This window comes from Bos indicus x Bos taurus, chromosome 10 (assembly GCF_003369695.1).
Source record: "Bos indicus x Bos taurus breed Angus x Brahman F1 hybrid chromosome 10, Bos_hybrid_MaternalHap_v2.0, whole genome shotgun sequence".
Classification (NCBI taxonomy): domain Eukaryota; kingdom Metazoa; phylum Chordata; class Mammalia; order Artiodactyla; family Bovidae; genus Bos; species Bos indicus x Bos taurus.
In genome coordinates, this window is record NC_040085.1 from 739,134 (window position 1) to 765,001 (window position 25,868).

Sequence of the window (25,868 nt, forward strand, 5' to 3'; positions counted from 1 at the left end):
GGCTTTATCCCAGGGATGCAAGGATTCTTCAGTATTCACAAATCAATCATTGTGATACACCACATTAACAAATTGAAAGATGAAAGCCATATATTTATCTCAATAGATGAAGAGAAAGCCTTTGACAAAATTCAACATCCATTTATGATAAAAACTCTACAGAAAGCAGGCATAGAAGGAACATGTGTGGTGTGTGCTTAGTCACTCAGTCGTGTCTGACTCTTGCGACACCATAGACTTTAGCCTGCCAGGCTCCATGGGATTCTCCAGGCAAGAATACTGGAGTGGGTTGCCATTTCCTTCTCTAGGGGATCTTCCTGACCCAGGAATCAAACCCAGGTCTCCTGCATTGCAGGCAGACTCTTTACTGACTGAGCGACGAATAACTCAACATAATAAAAGCCATATATGATAAACCCACAGCAAGCATTATCCTCAAAGGCGAAAAATTGAAAGCGTGTCCCCTAAAGTCAGGAATAAGACAAGGGTGCCCACTCTCACCACTACCATTCAACATTGTTTTGGAAGTTTTAGCCACAGCAGTCAGAGAAAAAGAAATAAAAGGAATCCAGATTGGAAAAGAAGAAGTAAAACTCTATTTGTGGATGACATGATCCTCTACATAGAAAACCCCAAAGACACCACCAGAATATTACTAGAGCTAATCAGTGAATATAGTAAAGTTTTAAGATATAAAATTAATACACAGAAATCCCTTGCATTCCTTTACACTAACAATGAGAAAACAGAAAGAGAAATTAAGGAGTCCCACTCACCATTGCAATGAAAAGAATAAAATACTTAGGAGTAAATCTACCTAAAGAAACAAAAGACCTATATATAGAAAACTAAAACACTGATGAAAGAAATCAAAGAGGACACAAATAGATGGAGAAATATACCATGTTCATTGCTTGGAAGAATCAATATAGTGAAAATGAGTATACTACCCGAAACAATCTATAGATTCAATGAAATCCCTATCAAGCTACCAACAGTATTTTTCACAGAAGTAGAAAAAATAATTACACAATTTGTATGGAAATACAAAAAACCTCGAATAGACAAAGCAATCTTGAGAAAGAAGAACAGAACTGGAGGAATCAACCTGCCTGACTTCAGACTATACTACAAAATTACAGTCATCAAGACAGTATGATACTGGCACAAAGAAAGAAATATAGATCAATGGAACAAAATAGAAAGACCAGAGATAAATCCACACACCTATGGACACCTTATCTTTGATAAATGAGGAAAAAATATACAGTGGAGAAAAGACATTCTCTTTAACAAGTGGTGCTGGGAAAACTGGTCAACCACCTATAAAAGAATGAAACTAGAACACTTTCTAACACCGTACACAAAAATAAACTCAAAATGGATTAAAGATCTAAATGTAGGACCTATAAAACTATAAAACTCCTAGAGGAAAACATAGGCAAAACACTCTCTGACATAAATCACAGCAAGATCCTCTATGACCCACCTCCCAGAGTAATGGAAATAAAAGCAAAAATAAACAAATGGGACCTAACTAAACTTAAAAGCTTTTGCACGATGAAGGAAACTATAAGCAAGGTGAAAAGACAGCCTTCAGAATGGGAGAAAATAATAGCAAATGAAGCAACTGACAAAGAATCTCAAAAATATACAAGCAGCTCATGCAGCTCAATATCAGAAAAATAAACAACCCAATCAAGAAAATGGGCCAAAGAACTAAACAGACATTTCTCTAAAGAAGACATACAGATGGCTAACAAACACATGAGAAGATGCTCAACATCACTCATTATCAAAGAAATGCGAATCAAAACCACGATGAGATACCATCTCACACTGGTCAGAATGGCTGCTATCAAAAAGTCTACAAACAATAAATGCTAGAGAGGGTATGGAGAAAACAGGATGCTCCTACATTGTTGGTGGGAATGTAAACTAGTACAGCTACTATGGAGAACAGTGTGGAGATTCCTTAAAAAACTGGAAATAGAACTGCCTTATGACCCAGCAATCCCACTGCTGGGCATATACACCAAGAAAACCAGAATTGAAAGAGACACGTGTACCCCAGTGTTCATCGCAGCACTGTTTATAATAGCCAGGATATGGAAGCGACCTAGATGTCCATCAGCAGACGAATGGATAAGAAGGTTGTGGTACATATACACAATGGAATATTACTCAGCTATTAAAAAGAACACATTTGAGGTTCTAATGAGGTGGATGAAACTGGAGCCTATTATACAGAGTGAAGTAAGTCAGAAAGAAAAACACCAATACAGTAGATTAGCACATATATATGGAATTTAGAAAGATGGGAACGATGACCCTATATGCAAGACAGCTTAAGAGACACAGATATAAAGAACAGACTTTTGGACTCTGGGAGAAGGTGAAGGTGGGATGATTTGAGAGAATGGCATTGAAACATGTATAATACCACATGTGAAGTAGATGACCAGTCCAAGTTTGATACATGAAACGGCACTCAAAACAGGTGCACTGGGACAACCCAGAGGGATGGGATGGGGAGGGAGGTGGGAGGGGGGTTTGGGATGGGGGAACACATGTACACCCGTGGCTGATTCATGTCAATGTATGGCAAAACCCACCACAATATTGTAAAGTAATTAGCCTCCAATTAAAATAAATAAATTAAAAAAAAAAAAGAATTCACCTTCTAATGCAGGGGACACGAGTTCAATCCCTGGTTGGGGAACTAAGCCCAACTATAGAAGCCCATGTACCACAACTAAAGAAGCCCCCTGCATGCCACAATGAAGACCCAATGTAGCTAAAAAAAAACAAAAAAAAACAAAAACCACAATGAGATACATTCATAGTATTATAGCCTAGAATCACTGTAATAAAGACAAACAGTAACATATTTTGCAAGGATATGGAGAAATTGGTATCCTCATACATTGCTGGTAGACTTGTGAAATGCTTCTGCCATTTTGGAAAACAGTTTTGCAATTCCTCAAAGGGTTAAGTAGGGAGTTGCCATGTAACACAGAGATTCCACTCCCAGGTACATATCCAAGGAAGATGAAAACATGTGACCACATAAAATATGTACACAATTGTTCATTGCAGCATTTTTCATGATAGCCATAATGTAAAAATGATCTCAGGGTCCATCAGTCTTATAAATAGGTAGACAGTATGGTCACTGATGGAATGATAGATGATTTTCTAAAAGTTACTTTCTATATTTTATTTAATGGCTAATATTAAATATTTAAAAGTACTGTTTACTTAGAACAGACTACTAATTATTTCTCCATTAAAAAAAATGATGGGTTTGTTTGAGATTAGCAGAGAATTGCAGCTCAAAGACTGCAGCCATAGTAAGCCACATGCAAGTGCTCAGCAAAAATAAAGAGAACTCCTTCCAAGAGGAGAAAAGGAAGTTGGCAAGGGTATATAGTAAACAGAGGCCATTACTTTTCATTGGCTGAGTTGTTGCCAGGAAAGTCTTTGTTCTTTTTGTTGCTTTCTGCTATCATCGAAGGGGGCCAGAACTCCCTCTTCTGATCTCTGAGTATTTAATTGAGGTTTCTGTTAATTTTTTACAATGATTTTTCAATGAACATAAAGGAGATAATTGATGACCCAGCTGACTAAGTGATGTGCCCAGAGGATCCCACCTAGGATATGCTCTTATTTCCCAAATGCAGATCTATACTCATCTTGGAGAGTTTGTGCTGTGCTTACTGCCTCACAACAATCTTGTGATTTAGGTAACTATAAGTTCATTTTACAGATTAGGGAGCCTGAGGCATAATAAGATGAACTTTAGGGTCACCGAGCTAGTAAGTAATGGAGGTAAGTTTTGAATTCAAGCCATTCTCTTTCTAGAGTCTGTCCTCTTAGCCATCAGTTCACAGTGATGCTTTCCTTCAGCCCTTTCTCTTACGCTATGCATTCTTTTCCTACATTAGGGATCCAGATTTTATGGAAATGAGCTCAAGAAAGAAAAGCAAGTCAACCAACGAATTGAAAATATGATGCAACAAAAAGCTAAAATTACCAGCGAGCAGCTAAGGAAAGCACAATTACAGGTATTAATTCAATTGCTAAATATAGTAGGAGCTGGTAGAATAATAATTGGTAGTTAAAATGCATCATGGTCAAATTATAACTGAAAACAAGGTGAAACGTAAATGTTTGTTACATTGTAAGGGATAAAAATGTAACAAATGTGCATACAACTTTGTAAAAATTGCTCTATGTTTTTACATAAAGAACCACACCTAAGTATTGTCACCTCTATTAGAGTAAATGGAGCCTTAGGTTAAGTAACTTACCCCCTTTCATATGACAGGTAGTTGCCAGAGCTAGGATTTAATCCAAAGCGTTTGTTCTTTTTATTATATACATACGTTGCAGCTGGAAAAGGCCCCAAGTTAAATGTGACATGTTTTTTGAAAAACTAATTTTTCAAAAAAGATTTGGGGGAACATGTTAACTAATTAAATTTGAAAGTACTTTGAAATGTAGTTGTGTTACAGTAAAAGTCACGTAAATGGTAGAATGCCAAATGTACATGAATTTTTAAGATAAAACACAAGACTTCTAAAACTTTGGGGTCGTTTGGCTTCTTTGGCATCTTTGGGGAATAAATGCTTAATTTCCTGTGGTATTACAAGTTCTTTCAATAGAAAAGTTTGAGAAGAGCCAGTCAATAAGGCATTAGGTGGTAGATTGAGAACTCAAGGCAGTAAAACTAAAGTTTACATTTAGAGAGTTTTACCCTCTATCAAAATCTGATTCAGTTATACAAAGTACTTTAAGCTATAACATAGCAATAAAACTATAACATTAATCAAGTGTGCTATAAAATTCTTCTCATGATGGGAGTTCAGATATTATAAATTTTGTTTTCTTTACCAAACTAGTATGTCATTTTTTTTGGACATATGCTTTCCTAGAGCACAAGCTAGTTTTTGATCTTCTGTGTTAAGTAGTCTGCTATCGTGACTGAAGATAATTTGTCAAATCATTTTTAGTGTTTCGTGGCAGCTCAGCCTATGGAGGTACATGACATTGTGATGATCGTTGGTATTTGTGTATCTTTGCACTCTTGTCCTGTTATTTTCACCAAAGATTGTACCATTTTACATTTTCAACATAAAAATGCTGGTTTCCTCACATACTTGTGTAAAACTCAATTTTATCAACTTTATCAGTCTTTTAGTTTTTGCTGATACAATGTCCAAAATATTATTGTTGTTTTAATTTGCCCTCCTTTGATTACAACAGAGAAAGAATGTCTTTTCACATGTAAGTTAGACATCAGTATTTCCCTCTTGTGGGAAGAGCCTCCGTTATTCTGTTAGGATATAGGCTAAATAACTGGCACAAGAGACCCTAAAATATAATGGTTCAAATAAGTTTATTTCTTTCCCATATTATAGGTTAAGTAGTCCAGCTGCTCTGGTGGTTCTGATCACCATAGTAATTTAGAGACTCAGGTTCTGTTATACATTGAAAGAAACAAAAAGGAGAAAACTTAATTTGAAGGAAAGTAATTTGCTATTAAGCAAGTGAAAGAGAAGTTACACGTGTTACCTTTTTTTTTTTTTTTTAATACACGTGTTACCTTAACTCACATTTGAGTTTCATGGCCACACCTAAGTGCAAGAGAAGCTATAAAATATATTCTCTAAGTGAGTAGCCATATGCTCAGCTGAAAATCTATTACTGTGGAAGGAAGAGAATAGATTTCAGGGTTCAACTGCAGTCCAAAGCAATATTCTTTGCTCACATTTCTAGAGTTTATTACTCCTCATTTATAGATCTTATTGTATGCTGCTGCTGCTAAGTCCCTTCAGTCGTGTCCAACTCTGTGCGACCCCATAGACGGCAGCCGACCAGGCTCCTCTGTCCATGGGATTCTCCAGGCAAGAACACTGGAGTATTGTATAATAAATATTTTTTTGTCTGTCACTTGTAAAGATTTTTCTAATATGTACCATGTAATTTTATTTATTGAATGATAATAACATAGTTTAATGCTCCCCCTCACCATTCTTCTTTAGAAAAACATTTTCTTTTCATCCATTGTTTTTTTATACAAGATTAAGCATTATTTCCTCAAGTTGAAAAGAAATTCCATTCCGTCCAAAGTAACACTGTTTTTAAGTTGATGTTACTCCTTAGGCAGTTTAGTTTCTGGAACTCTTTTTTATTTATAGCCCACAAATATCTTTAATAAAGTTTTAAAGATGTAATACCTGGGAGTGGCATAGCAACGTCTTGCTGTTTATACTACTTTTAAAACTCATATCCTTAAACATGCTAATAATCTGAAGAAACAGAGAATCCCTTACATTGTGTAGCGGAACTTCACGTTTTGTTAATGGTTTTAGTTGACTATTCCATGGGAGGCTCTGTGACATCTTTTGCAAGGGAAATGGCAGGAAGTGTGTTTTTTGTTGATTGTAAAATTGTTTCAGTTTTTGAGCTTCCTTTAAAAGAAGTTATATAAGTGGGAGGGGATTGAGGAAATCCTAAGAAGGCTAGAAGATCTGAAAGAACAGAGAGGTTTTCATGGGAAACGTGTTTCTGTTTTGAAGTAATGAAATTTCCAAATAGTATTTTATTTTACTATATTTTATTATATGTAATAGATATTTTATTATATGTAATAAGTAAGCTCTGAAGGCATAAACTCATCTGATGTTTCTTCAGAACCTTAAGTATCTCTACCCAATCCCATCCTCATTAAACTTCTTAAAAGCATAATCATTTTTATAGCTGTCAAAGCATCTTATTGTAACTTGGGCTCATGGATCAAATAGATAAGCATCCATGTTATATTAAATGGCAACTACTCAGTAAATCAGTGCATTTTGACCACTTTAACAGTTGATTTGGAGAACTCATATTTATTCCACAATTTTTAGTTAATACTAAGTTAAGAAAATGAAAAACAGTATTTCTGAAGTAATCTCCTAAATCTTTTAAAAATAATTTTTAAAATGTAAATAAGATATAATATGGATATAAAATATGCCACTAGAACTCTATTTGAGCTTATTTCAGTGTTAAATACTTTTAAAAAAATTTTGTTTTAGGGAAGTATCATGATATAATGGAAAGAGTATGGGCTTTAGAGAAACCTGATTTCCAGGTTTAGTTCTAACATTTACCAGTTCTATGACTTAGAGCCAATTACATAATCTTCCTCAGCTTTAGCTTCATATATAAAATGGGGATAAGTATCCTCTCAATTAATTTGAACAGTAGGTGAGTTAACATAAGCATTTTGCATATTACATATAATATAATCAGCAAATATCATTTCTACCTTAAAAACTATAGGTAATATCACTAAGCCCTTACCGTATCCCTAGATAAATGCTTTACATGGGTATCTCTTTTAATTCCTTCCATCTTTTGAAATTGGTTTAGTCTCTCCTTCAGTTCAGTTCAGTCACTCAGTCGTGTCCGCCTCTTTGTGACTCCATGGACTGTAGCACGCCAGTCCCTCTTTACAAATAAAGTAAAAATGAGAGGGGTTGAGTTGCCCACTATCATTTAACTAGTAAGTGGCAGGGCCTGAGACCCAAACAAAGCGCTTACCCACTGTGACACACACTGGCCCTGAGCTGTAGCAAGAGGGACGAGGTACATGTTATATACTCAGACTTGGAAGTCATTCAGAAGGAAAAATGGAGGGAAGGAAACCATGAATGAGGATTTCAGCAGATGAAACTGGAAAAAAGCAGTGGTGTGCATTTGGTAGATGTAGAAGAAAAGAGTTCAGACAAGGGTGACCAATGAGAGATAGTAAAGGAAAGTGGAATGTGTGAGTCATTCAGTGGCGAGGTTTCCTTTTGGCAACTGTACACTTGCTGTAAGCACAGAAAGACAATAGATTGTTCAAGAAACTGTCAGAGGATTAACTTGTGAGTCTAAGGAGAGGTGTTTTTTTCCCTCCATTTGGCTTGCTTTCTATTTATTGTCTTCTTCCTTTTCAGTGTTTCTGGGTTAAGATATTTCAGATGCTGCTCCCTTATACTCAGTCGACTCAATTCTTAGGCACGTTTTCTGGGTTAATCTACCCTTGTTTTTATTAGTCTCCATGATTTGTTTACATATTTTTAATGTCAGGATGTTATTCTCTATTTTAAAATTGAAGTACTGGAAGAAATAGTTATTTTAAATCTGGATGATAAATTGGAATAATGTTAAAAAGTTCTAGTTATTAGATGTAGTGTCTCACTGCATGAGATCAGGCTTCTCCAAACTTTTTCTACAAATGCTATTTTCTCTTTTTAAATGAGATATATATAAATTATATGTATGTAATAAGTGTATATATATGTTGTTCAATGCTAAATCATGTCCATATATAAAAGAATAAAGTTTATACTGATAAATATAAAAGGGTATATAAGTCTCTCTTCCCTTTCTCTTTTATGAGGAATTTATTTGTATAGTTGCCATTATTTATTTTCAGGTTGCTAACCTTTAAGATTTACATTCTCAGTAACTTTCACAAATCAGTAGAGCATTGTTAGCTGTAGCCATCGTACTGTACCTTAGACCCCAAATCTTATTCATCTTTTTTTTTAACTGAAGTAGATCAGTCGGCCTATAACACTGTGTTAGTTTCAGGTGTACAACATAGTGTTTTGATTTTTGTATGTTACAAAATGATCACCATGATAAGTCTATAGTTACCATCTATCATCATATTCCCCATGTTGTACATTTCATTGTCCTGACTCATTTATTCTGTAACTGGAAGTTTGTAGCTTTTAATCTCCCAATGAGGAAAAAATTTCATAGCAGATAAGGTCTTTCTCCTGATGGAACTCACAATTTAGAATCTAGTACGGTAAGTGCCATGATAAGAGCAAGAAAACAAATAAGGGAACGTTGAATTCTGTGGCACAGAGGACAGAGATCCAGTTGTCATTGAGGGATGTCTGAGCCAATCCTTGAAGGGTTGGTGTCAGAACTAGGAAGGGCATTGTACGCAGAGGAACAGCCTGAAGAAGACACAGAGCAGCTAGGTTATTCAGTGAGTTTTAGGCTAAACAAGGTTGGATCCTCTAGAAAGCCTCACTGTGGCTATTGGAGACAAATATGAATCAGACTGATTGTTTATAAAAGAGGAATTGCAGTTTTTTGTTTGTTTTCTCAGGGGTTTTTTTGTTTGTTTGCTTGTTTGTTTTTGGTTTTACTTTTTCTAAAATGATTTTTAATTGGAGGATAAAGGAGTTACGGTTTTAACTTGTACCTAGGAATTAACTAGTGTCACTATAACATTAAGAAAGAAGACCTTGAAAAGAAAATTTCTGCAGAATGAAAACAAGGTAGAAGTCAAACAAGGGGGAAAGCCTCCATTATATGCCCCTGAAAGTCTCCACCTTTTATAAAACCTACTCTAGGGATTGTCACATTTCATTCAGAGCTCACCCCACTTGCTTATTTCTGGCTGCTTTTCTCTTAATTTTTTATTGCTTTGTTGTGAAGTTTTCCAGTGATCCTTTTATGAGTTAAACTTGCATTTGTTAAAGTTGGGCCGTGTGCCAGACACACCTCCATGCTCTTCATGTGATTCTGTTTCATTCAGTAGCTTTCTTCTCTCTTCTCTTCATGATTTTACTCAGTGGTCTTACTGACTTCCTTATATGTTACTAGATTAAAATGGTCACATAGCCACCCTCAGCTGCAGAGGAAGCTAGAATATTGTATATTTAGCTTTTTCAGCCTGCACAGTAGATGCCACAAAAACGAAACACTTGGGAATGGGTATGTTTGCTACATAAGCCCTTTCTCACTGCCCTATTCTGGTTATTTCTTTCATTTCTCTTTCTTCTTTCTTATCAGTCCAACTGTTTTTCTCTAAAGAAACAAAATTGTTTAAACATCAAAATTTCTCATTGTTATTCTTGAAATTTCATGAAAGAATAAATCGTAAATTAAATTTTCAATTTTGATTCAAATAGACTACCAATTATCAAATTTTAACCTTAAAATAGCAATTCTACAGAGGAAATGTTTACATCATGCCTTAAGACAATCAGTTGTACAGTACTATTCAACATAAACATCATATGCCAAAGAAATATAATCATTTATTGTACATTTCCTTTCTTAGTATTTTAAGACATTAATATTATGAGTCAGATGGAAGTTGTTTATTTTACCTAAACAGAAGCTTTTAGTTACAGTAAGTTTTCCAAATTTATAAAGCAGTAGAATTATTTGATATATAAGCAGTTGGAATGCTTTATTCATTCAGTAAATATTTATTAAGTACCTGTTATGTACTTGTGGGTATTGAAAAATGAAAGAGTTGGTAGGGAATGATATTTGAGAACAGACTGCCTATGCTCATGGAAATAAAAGCCTAATGAACAATAATCAAATATACATAGATAGGTATGGGAATGGGTAGATGAGTGGCTGGCCAGATGGATGGACAGAGACAAACAGACACCTACTAAAAATAAGATTAGTGTTGGGACTTCCCTGGCAGTCCAACAGTTGGCAGTCGGTGCTTTCACCACCATGGGCCTGGGTTCAATCCCTGGTCAGGGAACTAAGATCCCACAAGTGGAGGTGGGGGAAAAAGGTTAGTGTTAGGATTACTGGTGTTTCGATATTCTATTCCTAAAATGTGTTAACCTTTTAAACATTGAGGTTGACAGATTTGCAGTGGAATTGGAGCAGAGCCGGGATCTGAACAGCACCATAGTGCACATTGACATGGACGCTTTCTATGCAGCTGTAGAAATGAGGGACAATCCAGAGCTGAAGGATAAACCCATTGCTGTAGGATCAATGAGTATGCTGGTAAGTAGGTAAGATTGGAGACAAAAAAGAAGTTTCATGACATATTCATATTCAAATAATCGGTTCATGAAGGGAAAAGACCTTATTAAGTTCTACGAGTTCTATCAGAATATTTTTCTAGGTGTTTTATAGGTATTCACTTACTGAATCCTTTCAACATCACTTGAGGTACACATTTTTATTTCCGTTTGACAGATAGGAAGACAAATTCAAAGAAGTGTTTTATAATGTTCCCAGTGTTATCGATTCAGTTCAATTATGTCCAACTCTTTGCGACCCCATGACCTGCAGCCCACCAGGCCTCCCTGTGCATTACCAACTCCTGGAGTTTACTCAAACTTATGTCCATTGAGTTGGTGATGCTATCCAAACACCTCATCCTCTGTCGTCCCCTTCTCTTCCCGCTCTCAATCTTTCCCATCATCAGGGGCTTTTCCAGTGAATCAGTTCTTCCCATCAGGTGGCCAGAGAGAGTACTGGAGTTTCAGCTTCAGCATCAGTCCTTCCAATGAATATTCAAGACTGATTTCCTTTAGGATGGATGTACTCTGCATATAAGTTAAATAAGCAGGGTGACAATATACAGCCTTGACGTACTCCTTTTCCTATTTGGAACCAGTCTGTTGTTCCATGTTCAGTTCTAACTGTTGCTTCCTGACCTGCATACAGATTTCTCAAGAAAATGTTATAAAGCTGGTAAATGATAGAGTAGCGTTTTATCTTTCTGTTGCAAATTATATTTTTCTTAAGTAACTGTTCTAGTTAAAGAGAATTGAAAAAGAAAAAGAAATGTTATGCTAAAGCAGAAATTTGCAAACAATGGCCTACAGGCCAAATCCAGCCTGCTGCCTTATTTTGTAAATAAAATTTTATTGAATACAGCATTGTAAATCAACTGTATGTGCGTGCTTAGTGGCTCAGTCGTGTCCGACTCTTTGTGACCATATGGACTGTGCAGCCAGCCAGACTCCTCTGTCAATGGAATTTTCCAAGTTAGAGTACTAGAGCAGGTTGCCATTTCCTACTCCAGGGGATCTTCCCAATCGAGGGATTGAACCCACATCTCTTGTGCCTCCTGCATTGGCAGGAGGATTCTTTACCACCGTGGCATCTACTCCAATAAAAATTTTAAAAAATTTTATTGGAGCACTCACACCCACTCATTTATTATTGTTTCATTAAAAGAGCCGAGTTAGTAATTGCCACAGAGACCATATGATCTGCAAAGCCTAAGGTGTTTGAACATTTACAGAATAAGTTTACCAACGCCAGTTTTGGAGTAACATTTTTTATTTAATATAAGTACTGTAACTAAGTAGTTCTTTCCATGACTTTGCATTTCTGTTACTGTGTGGCTTTTCCTTATTGCCACCCTCACCATAGCAGGTAAAAGTGACCAGAATAGCTGTGTGTAGCCAAAAATGTGTTGGGAATTAGAAATAGCAACTGAAATAGATGAGTTTGGTTAAAAAAAAAAAACACACAAGAGAAATAAAGAAGGTTCTTCCTTGTTCTAACTCTTTTCAGTGCCTTCGATAGCTATTAACATGATTCCTGAGTTGTTGTTTTATTATGAAACTACAGTCTGTTTGTTCATTCTCTCTACTCCCACAAGTATGTAGGCAACTGACAGTCCTGCTTCTAAAATAATCTTTATAGGAAAGTATACTCCCCTTTCCTACAAATCATCAACTAATACTTGAAAAAAAGTATTCAACGTTATTAAGAATACATATCACCGTGTTTTTATGTGAAATTATGCACATGAACCCCTTTAGTACTTAGTGAACGTTCATTTGGGCTCATGCTTCTGTAATTTGAGCAGAGTACAATGGGGAGGGTTTGTTTATCCCACTTGGGGTCGGCTAGGACTTTACCTGGAGCTGAAGGATCCCAAATGGCTTCACTAACGTCCCTCCAGCTATGAGCTTTCCCCTCCACATGGTGCTTTCTCCTCCACATGGTCTTAAATCCTGTTAATAAGATCTCTGTAATCTAACACGAGATCTTCACATAGTTGCTGGACCCCACAAAAGCAAAGGCAGAAGCTGCAGACTTCTTTATGCCTAGGTTTCAGGACTCATATAATGTCACCAAATGACATTCCTTTGGTCAAAGCAAGTCACAACACTAGTCTCTTGGTAAGAGGAACTAGAACCCACCTTTTGACAGGAGGAACTGTGAAAGATTGTGACTGTGATTTACAATCCCCCACAAACCTAAAAGTTAAAAGACATCATATATAAAATTGTTTTTCTACTCTACTGTAGATCTAGCTTTTTTAAATATCAATCCCAATAGATTTCTTCATATTAACATTTAAAGCATTGGTTTGTCATCCAAGTGCTGTCTGCATTTTCTGTTCCAGAATGTTGACCAAGGATTAGCATAGTTTTGATTACTATCAAGATTCTTTAAATGCCACTTGAAAACTATAAATGGCAAATATATTATCATTTCTGAAATACCCTTTCATTTGGTAGATTTTGTTTTACATTCTTTGAATTTTCAGGGATTCCAGGGATTCCATTTGTGATTAATTTTTTCTAAATGGTACTGTGGCCTACCACATTAGCCTAGATTGTTGCCAGGTATTTTCATCAACAGGATTTAATAATTAATGTTTTCCTGTTTACTCTCATAATTGTTAAGTGCCATCTCCTAGTTAAAATGTGTTCACCAAAAAAGGTATTCCAGCCTTAAGAAATGCAGCTTAATTTTAAAAGTTCTTTTGTGCTTTAATCATTTCATGTTTGAGACTTCATTTAACTGACCATATATTACACCATATATTTCTTTTTTTTGTAGATGAAAAATTTCCCAAATCCCAAATAGAGCAAATTCTAAATCCATACTATTATACTATACTATTACTTTATATACTTTTACTTTCTGTAACTGCTATACTGTTTGTACTATATAGCTTTATACTACTGTAACTTTTAAGTAACATCTCCCTCTATCATCTAAACTTTTATATGTACTGTATTACAGATATTCATTAAAGCCAATGAAGTTTAGTTACTTGAAATGTAAAAGAACCTTTTTAATAGCACAGTCTTGCTTTTTACCTCATGTCACATTATAAATATGAGAAAACAGTGGGAGAGGGTCGTGGTACTATACCATGATACGACAAAGTCAAAAGCTTGATTTGAGACAGTGGCCTATAAAAGAAATGTCTTTGAATTGAAAATGCACATCAGTAATGTGTTTCTTTTGAAAGCATCGATCAATATGTCAATTTTGGTTTGAATGTTTTTTCCTATGTGGTCCACTTTCTTTCAGTCTACTTCAAATTACCACGCAAGGAGATTCGGTGTTCGTGCAGCCATGCCAGGATTTATTGCTAAAAGACTCTGCCCACAGCTTATTATAGTGCCCCCAAACTTTGACAAATACCAAGCTGTGAGTAGAGAGGTAAGTCTGCTATCTCACTCCTACTTATAGCCTCTTGTTGATTTCGCGTCATATAGAGAGACAGGTCCAAATACCATAGCACATCAGAATCTATCCTTAGCTTATCCCTGTAAGTCTCCTTTCTCCCACTTCCTCAGCTTATGTATTGAATATTGAGCTGCATATATGTCCAGACTATACCCTTATATTTCCCAGTTTTTGTTTTTTGGTTTTTTTTTTTTTTGCTTTTCCATGTGTTTTCTCATCTGCATAGAAAATTCTTATCTCCCCAGAAAACCCTGAATTACCTTAATTATAACCTAAATTAACTTTAGCTATTTTTCTGTTAATGTCCAATGTACATTTTCTTCTAGAATCACCTTATATTTATAATCTACAGACTTAATCCCATAACATTAATTCCAAGCTCTTTTCTTTTTTTTTTTTTTATTCCTTTATTTCTCATGTGTTCCCCATCCTGAACCCTCCTCCCTCCTCCCTCCCCTCTGGGTCGTCCCAGTGTACCAGCCCCAAGCTCTTTTCTAAGTAAAATTTTTATCAATGTTTTTTAACAAAATTAACTTATTTTGATTAGCTGCTCTCCTGGCCCCATAATCTAGTGAAGGTGCTTATGAGCATTTAATATCCCGAAAACCATAATCAAAGAAAAAGGGGAATAGTCTATTGCTTTGAAGAGGATCTCCGAAAAATAGAGATTTGGTTATTCACGAAAGTTGCCTAAAGTGTGATATATGAAAAACTGTCCTTTCCTCTAGTTTTGGTAATAGCTGGACCATCATGCCAGTGCTAAAACTTAAGTCAGAAATTGAAATTTTAGTGTATGATGTCAAAATATGTTTAGACTACTGTGGCAAAACGCACCGTGTTAAAGACTGCTGTCTGAATCGAAACACTTAAAAACTCCAGCCTCACACTTACTACCATTTGGTCATGTAAACTGTCTTTAGAGTCACTCTTCTTATTTGTGCTCCACCTCATTTCTCCTGGAAATGAAAGCTCCCCCAGATTAAAATTATATTCCACCCCAATTTTTTTTTTAAGTTTTTAACAATTCTTTCAAAAACCAGTCTGTGGAAACAAGTGCTTTGGTGCCTGCATCTGCAAAGCTGGTAGGGAAGGGGAGGCATTCACATGGGTTACCGTGTTGTTGTTGAGTCCTGTCTGACACTTTTGCAACCCCATAGACTGTAGCCCGCCGGGCTTATCTGCCCATAGGATGTCCTGGGCAAGAATACTGGAGTGGGTTACCATTTCTTTCTCCAGGAAATCTTTCTGACCCAGGGATCAAACCTACATCTCCTGCATTAGCAGGAGGATTCTTACCACTGAGCCACCTAGGCTTTTAATACTAATAAGTTTGAAAATCCTTCAAAGACTTTTAAGTTCTGCTTTAAGTCAGTAAAACTTCTGGCAGCATAACAATGAGAACCAAATTGTTTGAGTTCCCTTTAGTCATTTACATAAGTTAGAGAAATCTGTCTTCAAATTTGAACAGAATCTAACTAGTTTATTTGCAGATGACAAGTGGGTTCTTATCTGTAAATGAACTACAGTACAGATTCACTGACAGCAAATGCGTTCATATTTATGGCTTGTTTAAAAGTTTAAGAAAAAGCCATTTTTGTTTTCTCCAAAAGAATGAAGTTGCTGTAACTGTTCTCCAAGCCTTGGTACTTCGTTTTTACTGGAGCCTGTCTATTTTTGTTCTTGAAGAAGTATCTTATGTAAAGGAAGTTAGTGAGTACTCATTGTCTCCAGAGGACACTTCTCATTCAGAATCATCTTAGTTGGCTGCCAACGACTGACTTTCCAGTTCCATTTTCATGAGAAAGATTCCATCTGAGCACATTGTAAAAATGATTTCTTCTATAAGAACAAAGCTAATTAAGGTGCTTTCTGAGTAGAGCTTGGCCAAGTTTTTTGTCACATTTTCTAAAATTACCTTTGATTCAGCTGTTCATAGTTATATTAAGCCAAAAAGCTTTCTTTTTATAAAACATCTAAAAAGATTTTCTCATGATACCACAGACAGCTTTAAAACACTAGATGAAACATTACATATTTCAGCAAATATGTTTTTCTAATATATATGTTATTTTGGCAACCATTTCCTTTAATTTCAGCTAATACTTCAGTGGTTAAAAAACTTCATAGTTTCATATAATAAAATTATCTTCTATAAAAGGCATTTCTGGAATCATACAGAGATTCTGATGTCTTTACATATTTCTTTTATTCCAAGATGCAACTCCAGACTTTTCCCCATCATTTAATATAGTCATAGTACAGTTTTTGTCATCTTTTCCATTCTGAATCCTGGCAGCTGTTTTGTTTTCTGAATGGATACATGCATTATTGAGTGGAGTTTTATAGATATAATTAATTGAAGTAGAACCACTTTCTAAAGCAACATAGTACCTTCATGTAAGATTATTCCTTTTTAAAATGAACAAAAAAGGTCAGAAAAGGAGAACAAGATCCTATTGTTCCCACTTCAGCTAAAAATTATGTTGCTTAACTTTTTCTCTGCCTATCGGAATGATGTTAAACATGTTCCTTTTGAAGGTTAAGGAAATCCTTACTGATTATGACCCCAATTTTATGGCCATGAGTCTTGATGAAGCCTACCTGAATATAACAAAGCATTTAGAGGAAAGAAAAAATTGGCCTGAGGACAAAAGGAAGTATTTCATCACAGCAGGGAACTCTCTAGAAAACGGTAAGCAATTTATTAGAATGATCAGACTTTAAAAAAAAATTATTTGGATTAACCAGTTAGCAGACATAGATGTAGGACTAGATATATCTTTATTATGAAAAAGTATTAAAAATGAAAATCAGAAACTTAAATATACCAGTGGGATTTCTGAGATAAATGTCACTTTTAAACCGAATGAAATTCTTAAATCTCTAGACTTTGAGTGTGCAGAGTCCCTACCCAAAGTAATTTCATAGCAGCTTTTTCCTAAGATCTAACCTAACTGAGGATTGGATTGCATTGAATCTGAGGAGGTTCTCTGTTTAAGGTAGCCTTTGGTTGTAGCTGTTAATAATAGAAAATAGACTTTTAAAAAAAATTAGTCTCAAACATACTAAAACATTGAATGGGATTTTTTTCCCCTTTATTTGATAGATTTTCCATAATCTGGTTACTGTGATTACTGTTTTTAACCTTGCCAAAATTAGTAATTCTCCAATTCCCTTCTTTGCCTTAGACCTTATTTTGACTCTTTTTCTATATAATGAAACAGAAGTTTTATGACCCTAAGGGTTTTTTCAAATGGGACCCTTATCATCTATCCAAAACAATGCCAAAAAACATGCAGATAGTACATGTACTCTGTCAACTCTCTGTTTGAGGTGGGATTACTTCAGATGCTAGCGCTGCCCTGGACCCCTGGGCAAAGTTCACCTGGATGAAAAGGTAGAAATAGAGGGTTTGCCTGAAACCCACAGCCACGTTTCATGTGCACAACTCATTAACTGCTTCAGAGGGGACAGGCTACCATGGTTTGGGGCTCACATCTTAGGAGCAAATTTAATATGGACATCAAATCATAATTTTATCACCTTGCTTAGAGCTCTAAGGTCTCTCTCTTTAAGGGAAACATTAAACAATATAAGCAGTAAACAGTTTCTGGATGTAGAGTCTTGAAGCAAAAGGTGTTTTGCTCTTAGTAGAACTTGTTTGGGGAAGTGACACACAAAGCCTGAGATTGCTTAAAATCTTACTCTATTCCTTAACTTTTCACAAGAGAAAGGAGGGGAACCATTAAATATCAATAGTTACATTGAATCACTCCCTGAGGGTCTCCTATATTCTTGGTGTGGCATGCTCAGTCGTGTCCGACTCTTTGCAACCCCATGGGCCTGCCAGGCTCCTCTGTCCATGGGATTTTCCAGACAGGAATACTGGGCTGAGTTGCTGTTTCCTACTCCAGGGGACCTTCCGACCCAAGGATCAAACTTGCGTCTCTTGCGTCTCCTGCATTGGCAGGCTGATTCTTTACCACTGTGCACCTGAGAAGCCACCATAACAATTACTTTCACAATAAGTTATAAAAAAGTATATCGGGGCTAAGATAAGTGTTTTTATTCCCTACTAATGTTCTTTTCATTTACTGTACATCCAAACTCATTATGAGGATGTGGATTTTTAATATCTGTCATTCTTAATATGTATCTATGTACTTTCCTCTTCATGTATTTCATATTCTTAAGCAATTTAAATAGTTTAGCTTTTTTTTTCATATCTAAGTCCCTGTGGACTGGCCTTTCAGGCGTGTCTGATTTCACATTATGCCAAGAGAAGCTTTCAACAGTGAACTGGAGTCATGGCAGGTGGTTGACATAGCTTCCTCTAAAGTCCAAGGCATTTGTCTGTTGTTTGCCCCTTTTCTAAAAGGTGCAGTTTTGGAAAAGTATTGTTAACTACCATGTCTAGATAGAAATAAAATAATGATAATAATTTTATGTTTATTCTCTCTCATAAATCTGGATGGTGCTAGCCAATATAAAAAACTAAAATACTGTACCGAATACTTTTTAGCACCTGCCATCCAGATGGGATCTTTAGTATTTCAGATTATCAGAAACCTTAATTTTGCACTTTGATCACCTCAGATCAAAGGGGCTTATAAAGATATTTCTTTCAGCAAGCAAATGAGAAAGCACTAGTGGTTGGTTGCAGAGCCAGGCCTCACAGAGAAGTAGACACCATTGAGCAGTGACTGAACGATGAACCTGGACGGCAGGCTTTGCTTTCTGTCATAGTGTTCCATAGTCAGCGCCTCCCCTGAGGATGCTGTGACAGAAGCTGGCGGTATAGAACATGGCAGAAGAGGTTGCAGAAGCGGGCTGTGAACGTTTCTTCCCAGACCTGCAGGTTTGCCATAGCTCTTTACCTTGACTGCTACATGTCTAGGTGGGGAAAGTGTCCAGGTAGATGCCATTTCAACTGTGCCACAGTCTTAATCCCCTGTGAATTGCTCTGTATTTCAAAACCAGATAATGGAAAATGAACTGAAGTACATAAATAACAGCTAATTTATAATTTGAAAATAAGGCTTATTTTGTAGTGGCCTGGGAATTCAGATTTGGAAAATATCTCTGACTTAATTCATATTACATATTTAAAAATTTGATACTAATCAGGGGTCTGTCATATTATTTGTGTTATCTGTAAACTCTAAAAAACCAACTTCATTTTTTAAGTATAATGCATTTGTTTGTGTCTTGAAACTAAAAATTTAATCTTTGCTTCTGTATGTACCTTAATTTGGAAAATGTTTATGTGTAACAAAATTATGAGCTGGAGGGAGTTCCTGGGTGGTCTCGTGGTTAGGATTCAGTGCTTTGGCCGCTGTGCCCCAGGTTCAATCCCTGATCTGGGAACTGAGATCCCACAAGCCACATGGGGCCGCTAAAAATAAAAAAGAATTATGGAATGTATCAGAAAGCTCTGTTGTTAATCTTGTTTTTATAAATTTTACACTTAAACCGATTTCTTCTCCATTAAGCCCAGAAGGTAAAGTTCATGGATTTGTTCGTGAGGACATTTTTAGTATTGGTATAGATTTAAATGTATTTCACAGTTTAAATTCATTAAAAACGCAATAAAAAAAGAAAAAAAAAAAAGAGGTAATAACCAGATTAGTATTTTTGATTTACTTTTTAATAATATTAGTCTACAGCCCTTTGGTAATAAAGGCTTCTCACCCTTAAACTTGGATCATTGTTAATCTGATTAGACCTTAAGAATTTATATATTTAACAAAATATAACTTCCAAAAATAATTTCTATTTATTTCAAATGTGCTGTTAGTAAGAGTGATACTTTATTAAAAAAAAAAAAAAAGTCAAAATTAAAATCAGCATCTGAAAGAATAAAATTCAGATTATTTTAACACTTGGAAAGTTCTTCCATGAATGAAGAAAATGATAAGGGTTTTTTTCTCCCCTAAAAATAAAATCTATCTTTCAGGCATAATTACTCTAGATTGCCTAATGCCTTTTCCTTATTCTTAAATTCTAACTTAAGGTTCTTTTTTCTCCTAGAGATGAGCAAAGGGAAAAAAACTTTTTTTTTTAAAGAAAAAAGTACTGTGAATCTAATTCCAACTCTAGTTTTCAACTAATTTTCTTCAAAAATTAGTGAATTTTACGTAAGGTATTTCTTTTTAAATTGTTTACAATGGAAATGGGTGACATTCTTTTTAAGAAAAGCTTAGAATCAGTGTTTTCTTTGTTGAACAGTTAAAAATATAAATGATAATATTTCTGACCTTGGTTCTTAGAAACAAAACTAAATGAGATTTGTTTTGTCTTTAAAAAGATTGACAGAAACATAATTTATAAAGTATGTATTTCTTAGGATGAAGATGAATTACTGTTCCTGTTTACGATTTAGATAAACCAGGAAAGGAAGTTAATGAACTGAGTGAGCATGAAGGATCCATCTCTCCACTCCTTTTTGAAGATAGTCCTCCTGATTTGCAGTCCCCAGGAAATCCTTCCCAAGTGAACTTTGAAGAGCCAAATAATCCTCAAATACACCAAAACTCAATTGTTTTTGGAACATCAGCGGAGGAAGTGGTAAAGGAAATTCGTTTCAGAATCGAGCAGAAAACAACACTCACAGCCAGTGCAGGTACTTAAAAGGATATTGGTGGTTCTAAAAACTTTCAGACTAGCTAATTCAAATGTAATATTAGTAGTTTCTCATTATAAAGTGTATAGTTAACAAATTTTACTTGGCCATTTTTTAATTAACTTCTGATAGTTTACCTATTTAGAATGCTGTGAACTATAGATAAATGGGAATTAAGCAGAAACATCCATGTGTCCAAAGCAAAAACTTACCATAAAGCTCGTGTAGCTATCTTTTTCGAAACATAAAATATATTTTAATTGGTTTTGGACATAATACTTTATCAGTTTTCCCTTTGAAGACTTAACAGTACAAAAAAAGGGCCCAGCTGACCATACAAGGTATGGACAAGACAGAAAAAAACACCAGCAAGCTGCATAGCAATCTAGGATCATCTGGTAAAGGGAAAAAGAGCTTTCCATATGTCAGTCACTCATGAGGATAGCTCTGAGTCTTAGTGCAGAAACAGATATTCATGAAGACCCTAGATTATTTTAACAAAGCCATATTATAATTGGGTTAGTCTTTTCTTCCTATGGCAAAGCATGAGAATAAGTAATAAATTGTAGAATGATGTGTATAAAAATTGAAATAAACTATTTATTATATTTGAATATACCTATTTCTAATTATCTTAATTATTAAGACACCTAGAAATTATAAAACACCTCTCTGAAAAGTGGTGGTAATTTGCTTTGTGTGCATATAAAGTATGCACACATTTCATTATCATTGTTTCAAATATACTAGAAACCAGAATCTTTGATTTTTTTTTCTTTATTTGGGTAATCTATACAAAAGATCTTTTCAAAGAGAAAGCTTTCATCCTAAATTATATTATCAATCTTTTCTATAAGACAGACTGTATTCCTACTAAATATAGTAGGAAACTAATATTATCACTTAAACTCAAAAATTAAACTTTAAGATACCATGGAGATTTAAATATTCCTCATTTCTGCTGCCACAGTAACTAATACAGTTTCCTTTCCTGAAACCATAGCAAGCCTTGGGGAGATAGAGAGTAATCAAATGCTATTTTTAAAGTAGCATTCCACATAATTTCAGATTTTTGTTTTTAATTTTTTTATGTATTGTTATCACATGTTTTAAAATTATACACATCATGTTCTTTGAGTCATTGGAGTGTTCTTCTTTAAAGGCATTGCACCCAATACGATGTTAGCAAAAGTATGCAGTGATAAGAATAAACCAAACGGACAATACCAAATTCTACCTAACAGGCAAGCTGTAATGGACTTCATTAAGGACTTACCCATTAGAAAGGTGAGATTTTATATGAAATGTATCCTCTATATATACCCTCTGATTTCTGAAGAAATAGTTAAAGAGGATTAAGAAGTAGAAACTTGGAGTTATTAAAAAAAAAAAAAAGTCGTGTAATGAACAGCCTAGAGTCTATAGTCAATAATATTATAATTTCTATGGGGACAGACGGTTACTAGACTTACTGTGGTGATTGACTTGTAATGTATATAAATGTTGAATCACTGTGTTGTACACCTGAAACTAATGGTGTATGTCAACTATAACTTTGATTTTAAAAAATGAAAAGAGAATAAAAAGTCATTTATCCTACCATTCCCTGAGTTTGCTGCTGCTGCTAAGTCGCTTCAGTCGTGGCTGACTCTGTGCAACCCCATAGACGGCAGTCCACCAGGCTTCCCCGTCCCTGGGATTCTCCAGGCAAGAACACTGGAGTGGGTTGCCATTTCCTTCTCCAATGCGTGAAAGTGAAAAGGGAAAGTGAAGTCGCTCAGTCGTGTCTGACTCTTAGCGACCCCATGGACTGCAGCCTACCAGGCTTCTCCACCATGGGATTTTCCAGGCAAGAGTACTGGAGTGGGGTGCCATTGCCTTCTCCATGCCTGAATTTATATGACCACAAAACTCTTTTATAAATGCTTTTTAAAAACTCTATGGAATTTAAAGTTTTAAATTCCCATGTAACACTAGTTTAGGAAATACGGCCACAAATTATTTAAGCCATTTTCTTGCATGACTTTTGAAACGAGGACATTATTTATACCTTTTATGAGTTATAAAAGGTATGATGAGATTATAATATCAGTTCTTACCTTAATTTTAAAATGTATTAATGATAAATGTTGATTCTCTTCTAGGTTTCTGGAATAGGAAAAGTTACAGAGAAAATGTTAAAGGCCCTTGGAATTATTACTTGTACAGAACTGTACCAACAGAGGGCATTACTTTCTCTCCTTTTCTCTGAAACATCTTGGCATCATTTTCTTCATATTTCCCTGGGTCTAGGTTCAACACACCTGGCAAGGTATCTGCACCTATAATATAATCATTCTGCTTTTTCTTTATTGTCTGCTGAAATAACAGTTTTCACCATTGAGATAGAGGCTAGAAGGAGAACGTGTTTGAAATTCTTTTAGGCTAGCTCAGCTCAGAATGTAATTTTTGAATTAGAGTCAAAAGATTGGATATGAGAGAAAAAGAAATGAGGAATAAAGAATCCCTCCTAGGTTGTTGGCTCTAGCAACTGGATAGATGGGTAAGAGGAATGATGGGTGCTTTCTTTTCTGAACCTGCTTTGTTCTTTGTTTAGAACATAAGAATACTGGTGGTCGGATTGTTGAGGAAGGAAAGATGGCTTATGCTCCAGTACTCACTCTTTAAGCAAGTAGATGTAATGATTCTTTGAAAAGCTTCATGAACTTCCTGCATTTCTCCTCTTCTACTGAGTACATTGTGTTAGGCACCGTTCTAGGCACTGGGGATAATAGCAGTAAACAAGATGAAATACTGCCTTCATAAAGTGTGCAGAGTAGTGTGGGAAAAAGAAAGTCACCAAGTGAAGAAAGGAAGGCAGAGTAGGGGCATAGAAATTGACTTGGGAGGGTAAGAGGTGGTGCTGGCTGTACTCCTCCAGTGGCGGAGGTCTGAGGGGCCAGCCAGGCAAAGACCTCGGAGAAGAGGAAACAACTAGAGGAGAAGCCCTGTGTTTTCTCCCTGCTGCTCTTTCCTCCTGGTCTTAAAAAGAAGAATCCCAGAGCTAAAAGGGTACACTGTTTAGGGTGGGTGAAAAGAAGGCACTAAACAAGAATGAGAATTAACACTAAACTAAACTAAAAGACCCTGAGGGCAGGAGGAGAAGGGGACGACAGAGGATGAGATGGCTGGATGGCATCACCGACTCAATGGACATGAGTTTGGGTGAACTCCGGGAATTGGTGATGGACAGGGAGGCCTGGCGTGCTGCAGTCCATGGGATCACAAAGAGTCGGACACAACGGAGTGACTGAACTAAAACTAAAAGATTACTGAGGAGGTGTATAAGATGTTTGATTAATCAGTTAAATCTGTTAAATCTTACAGAGATTGCAAGGCCTATGCTGTTGCTTTTCTCATCTTTCTGTGCTCCTCATTCTTTGGAATCCAGGTAGCTGACTTTGATGCTGAGTGGATGTAATGAAAGATAAGAGAAGGACATCACAGTACTATAAATAACCCAGTATTTGAAGATTTTGGAAAATAAAACTGTCTTCTTTATTCCAAAAATTACCTTCTTTTTATTTCCATAGTGCTTGAAAACAATATAGCTTTTAATATAACATAGCAGATATTAACCAGTGGTAGAGACGGGGGAGCCTGGTGGGCTGCCGTCTATGGGGTCGCACAGAGTTGGACACGACTGAAGCGACTCAGCAGCAGCAGCAGCAGCAGCAGAGATGTAGATAATGCTTTTAAGTGAAACTCATGGGTAATTTTTAATAATATAAAATAGCAAACCTACTTTCCTTTCTATCTACATTCTCTGTTTCCCTAATTTGCTTTATTTTTTTAATCTCTTGTGCTTCCTACTTTCTAATCTGTTCTCTATTTTTGTGTTTGTCTGCCTCCACCAAGGTAGAAGTTTCTTAAAGGCAGTCACTTGGTCTGTTTTCTTCATTATTGTATCTCCAAGGCCTAGGACAGTATTCGATTCGTAATTGGTTCATGAAATATTTGGAAAATGAATAATCTATGTGTCATTTCAGCTTTTTGCTTCTAACTAGTCCTGGCAGAGCAGCTAGAATGCAACCTAACTAGAAGGTTCAGATTCCCAGTCATCACCCTATTGCCATAGACCACATTTTGACTGAGCTTCTACAGAGTAGTATAAGTAATAGACAGGCTAGTATTGATGTGTCCTAGGCCAGAAACTAGAAAATAAAACTGTTCAAAATTCAGTTATATCTTATAACTGAAAGCCATTATGCTACCACATTCTGTTCATTTTATCAGTTGTGAGTTTCGATATTCAGGTTTTTAATAGAAACAATTTATAATATCCTGTTTGCAGATGTGTTCTTTGATAGATATAGACTTGATCCGTCACGCATGTAATTCTATTAGCTTATCTATCTACATTCTTTGGTGATAGTTTTTAGATTAAAAAATTCACTGTATTTAATGATGTATAACTTTTAATCCAAAATATTATTGAGATTTCTAAAGGGTAGCTGATCTTAAATCATTTTGGTTGACTAAAAGTAACTCAGTGTTGTTTGGAAAGCAAATAAAAGTCTTTTTATTTTTTTCATTTCAAGGGATGGAGAGAGGAAAAGCATGAGTGTTGAGAGGTAATGTTTTATTACTAATTATTCATAATTTGTATAATTTTAAACTAATTTTTAATAAAATATCACTGAAATTTTAAAAATCTATTTGTAAACCAGATAACAATTTTCAGCAGTTGACACCCCTAAAGTAAATATTCTAGTACAGTGCTTTATTATCTTTGCTTGCTATGCTGTCAATGGGGGAAAAAAAAATTTAACTGCAGTTTTTTTTTAATGTTAGTTTTGTTCCTATTCAATGAAAACCAAGAATTTTAGGATTCCAAATCTAAATTTCTAGGTTTGTTTATAAGAAAAATAATACTCGGTAGTTAATTTAAGATATGATAATGGAAGTTCTTCCTGAAGTTCTTCAAATACTGGTAAAT

General features: G+C 35.5%; 1 protein-coding gene across 2 annotated transcripts in view; it reads left to right on the forward strand.

The window, feature by feature from the left end:
• POLK (DNA polymerase kappa) overlaps positions 1 to 25,868 on the forward strand; it is an 80,885-nt gene that overhangs the window by 45,107 nt on the left and 9,910 nt on the right. For both annotated transcript variants that reach the window (XM_027552895.1, XM_027552896.1), the window contains exons 3-10: positions 3,948 to 4,067; positions 10,669 to 10,821; positions 14,110 to 14,241; positions 16,807 to 16,960; positions 20,651 to 20,890; positions 22,053 to 22,177; positions 23,035 to 23,201; positions 25,471 to 25,503. In XM_027552895.1, coding sequence (XP_027408696.1) covers positions 3,948 to 4,067; positions 10,669 to 10,821; positions 14,110 to 14,241; positions 16,807 to 16,960; positions 20,651 to 20,890; positions 22,053 to 22,177; positions 23,035 to 23,201; positions 25,471 to 25,503 — 1,124 coding nt within the window. The remainder of the gene's footprint in view (positions 1 to 3,947; positions 4,068 to 10,668; positions 10,822 to 14,109; positions 14,242 to 16,806; positions 16,961 to 20,650; positions 20,891 to 22,052; positions 22,178 to 23,034; positions 23,202 to 25,470; positions 25,504 to 25,868) is intronic.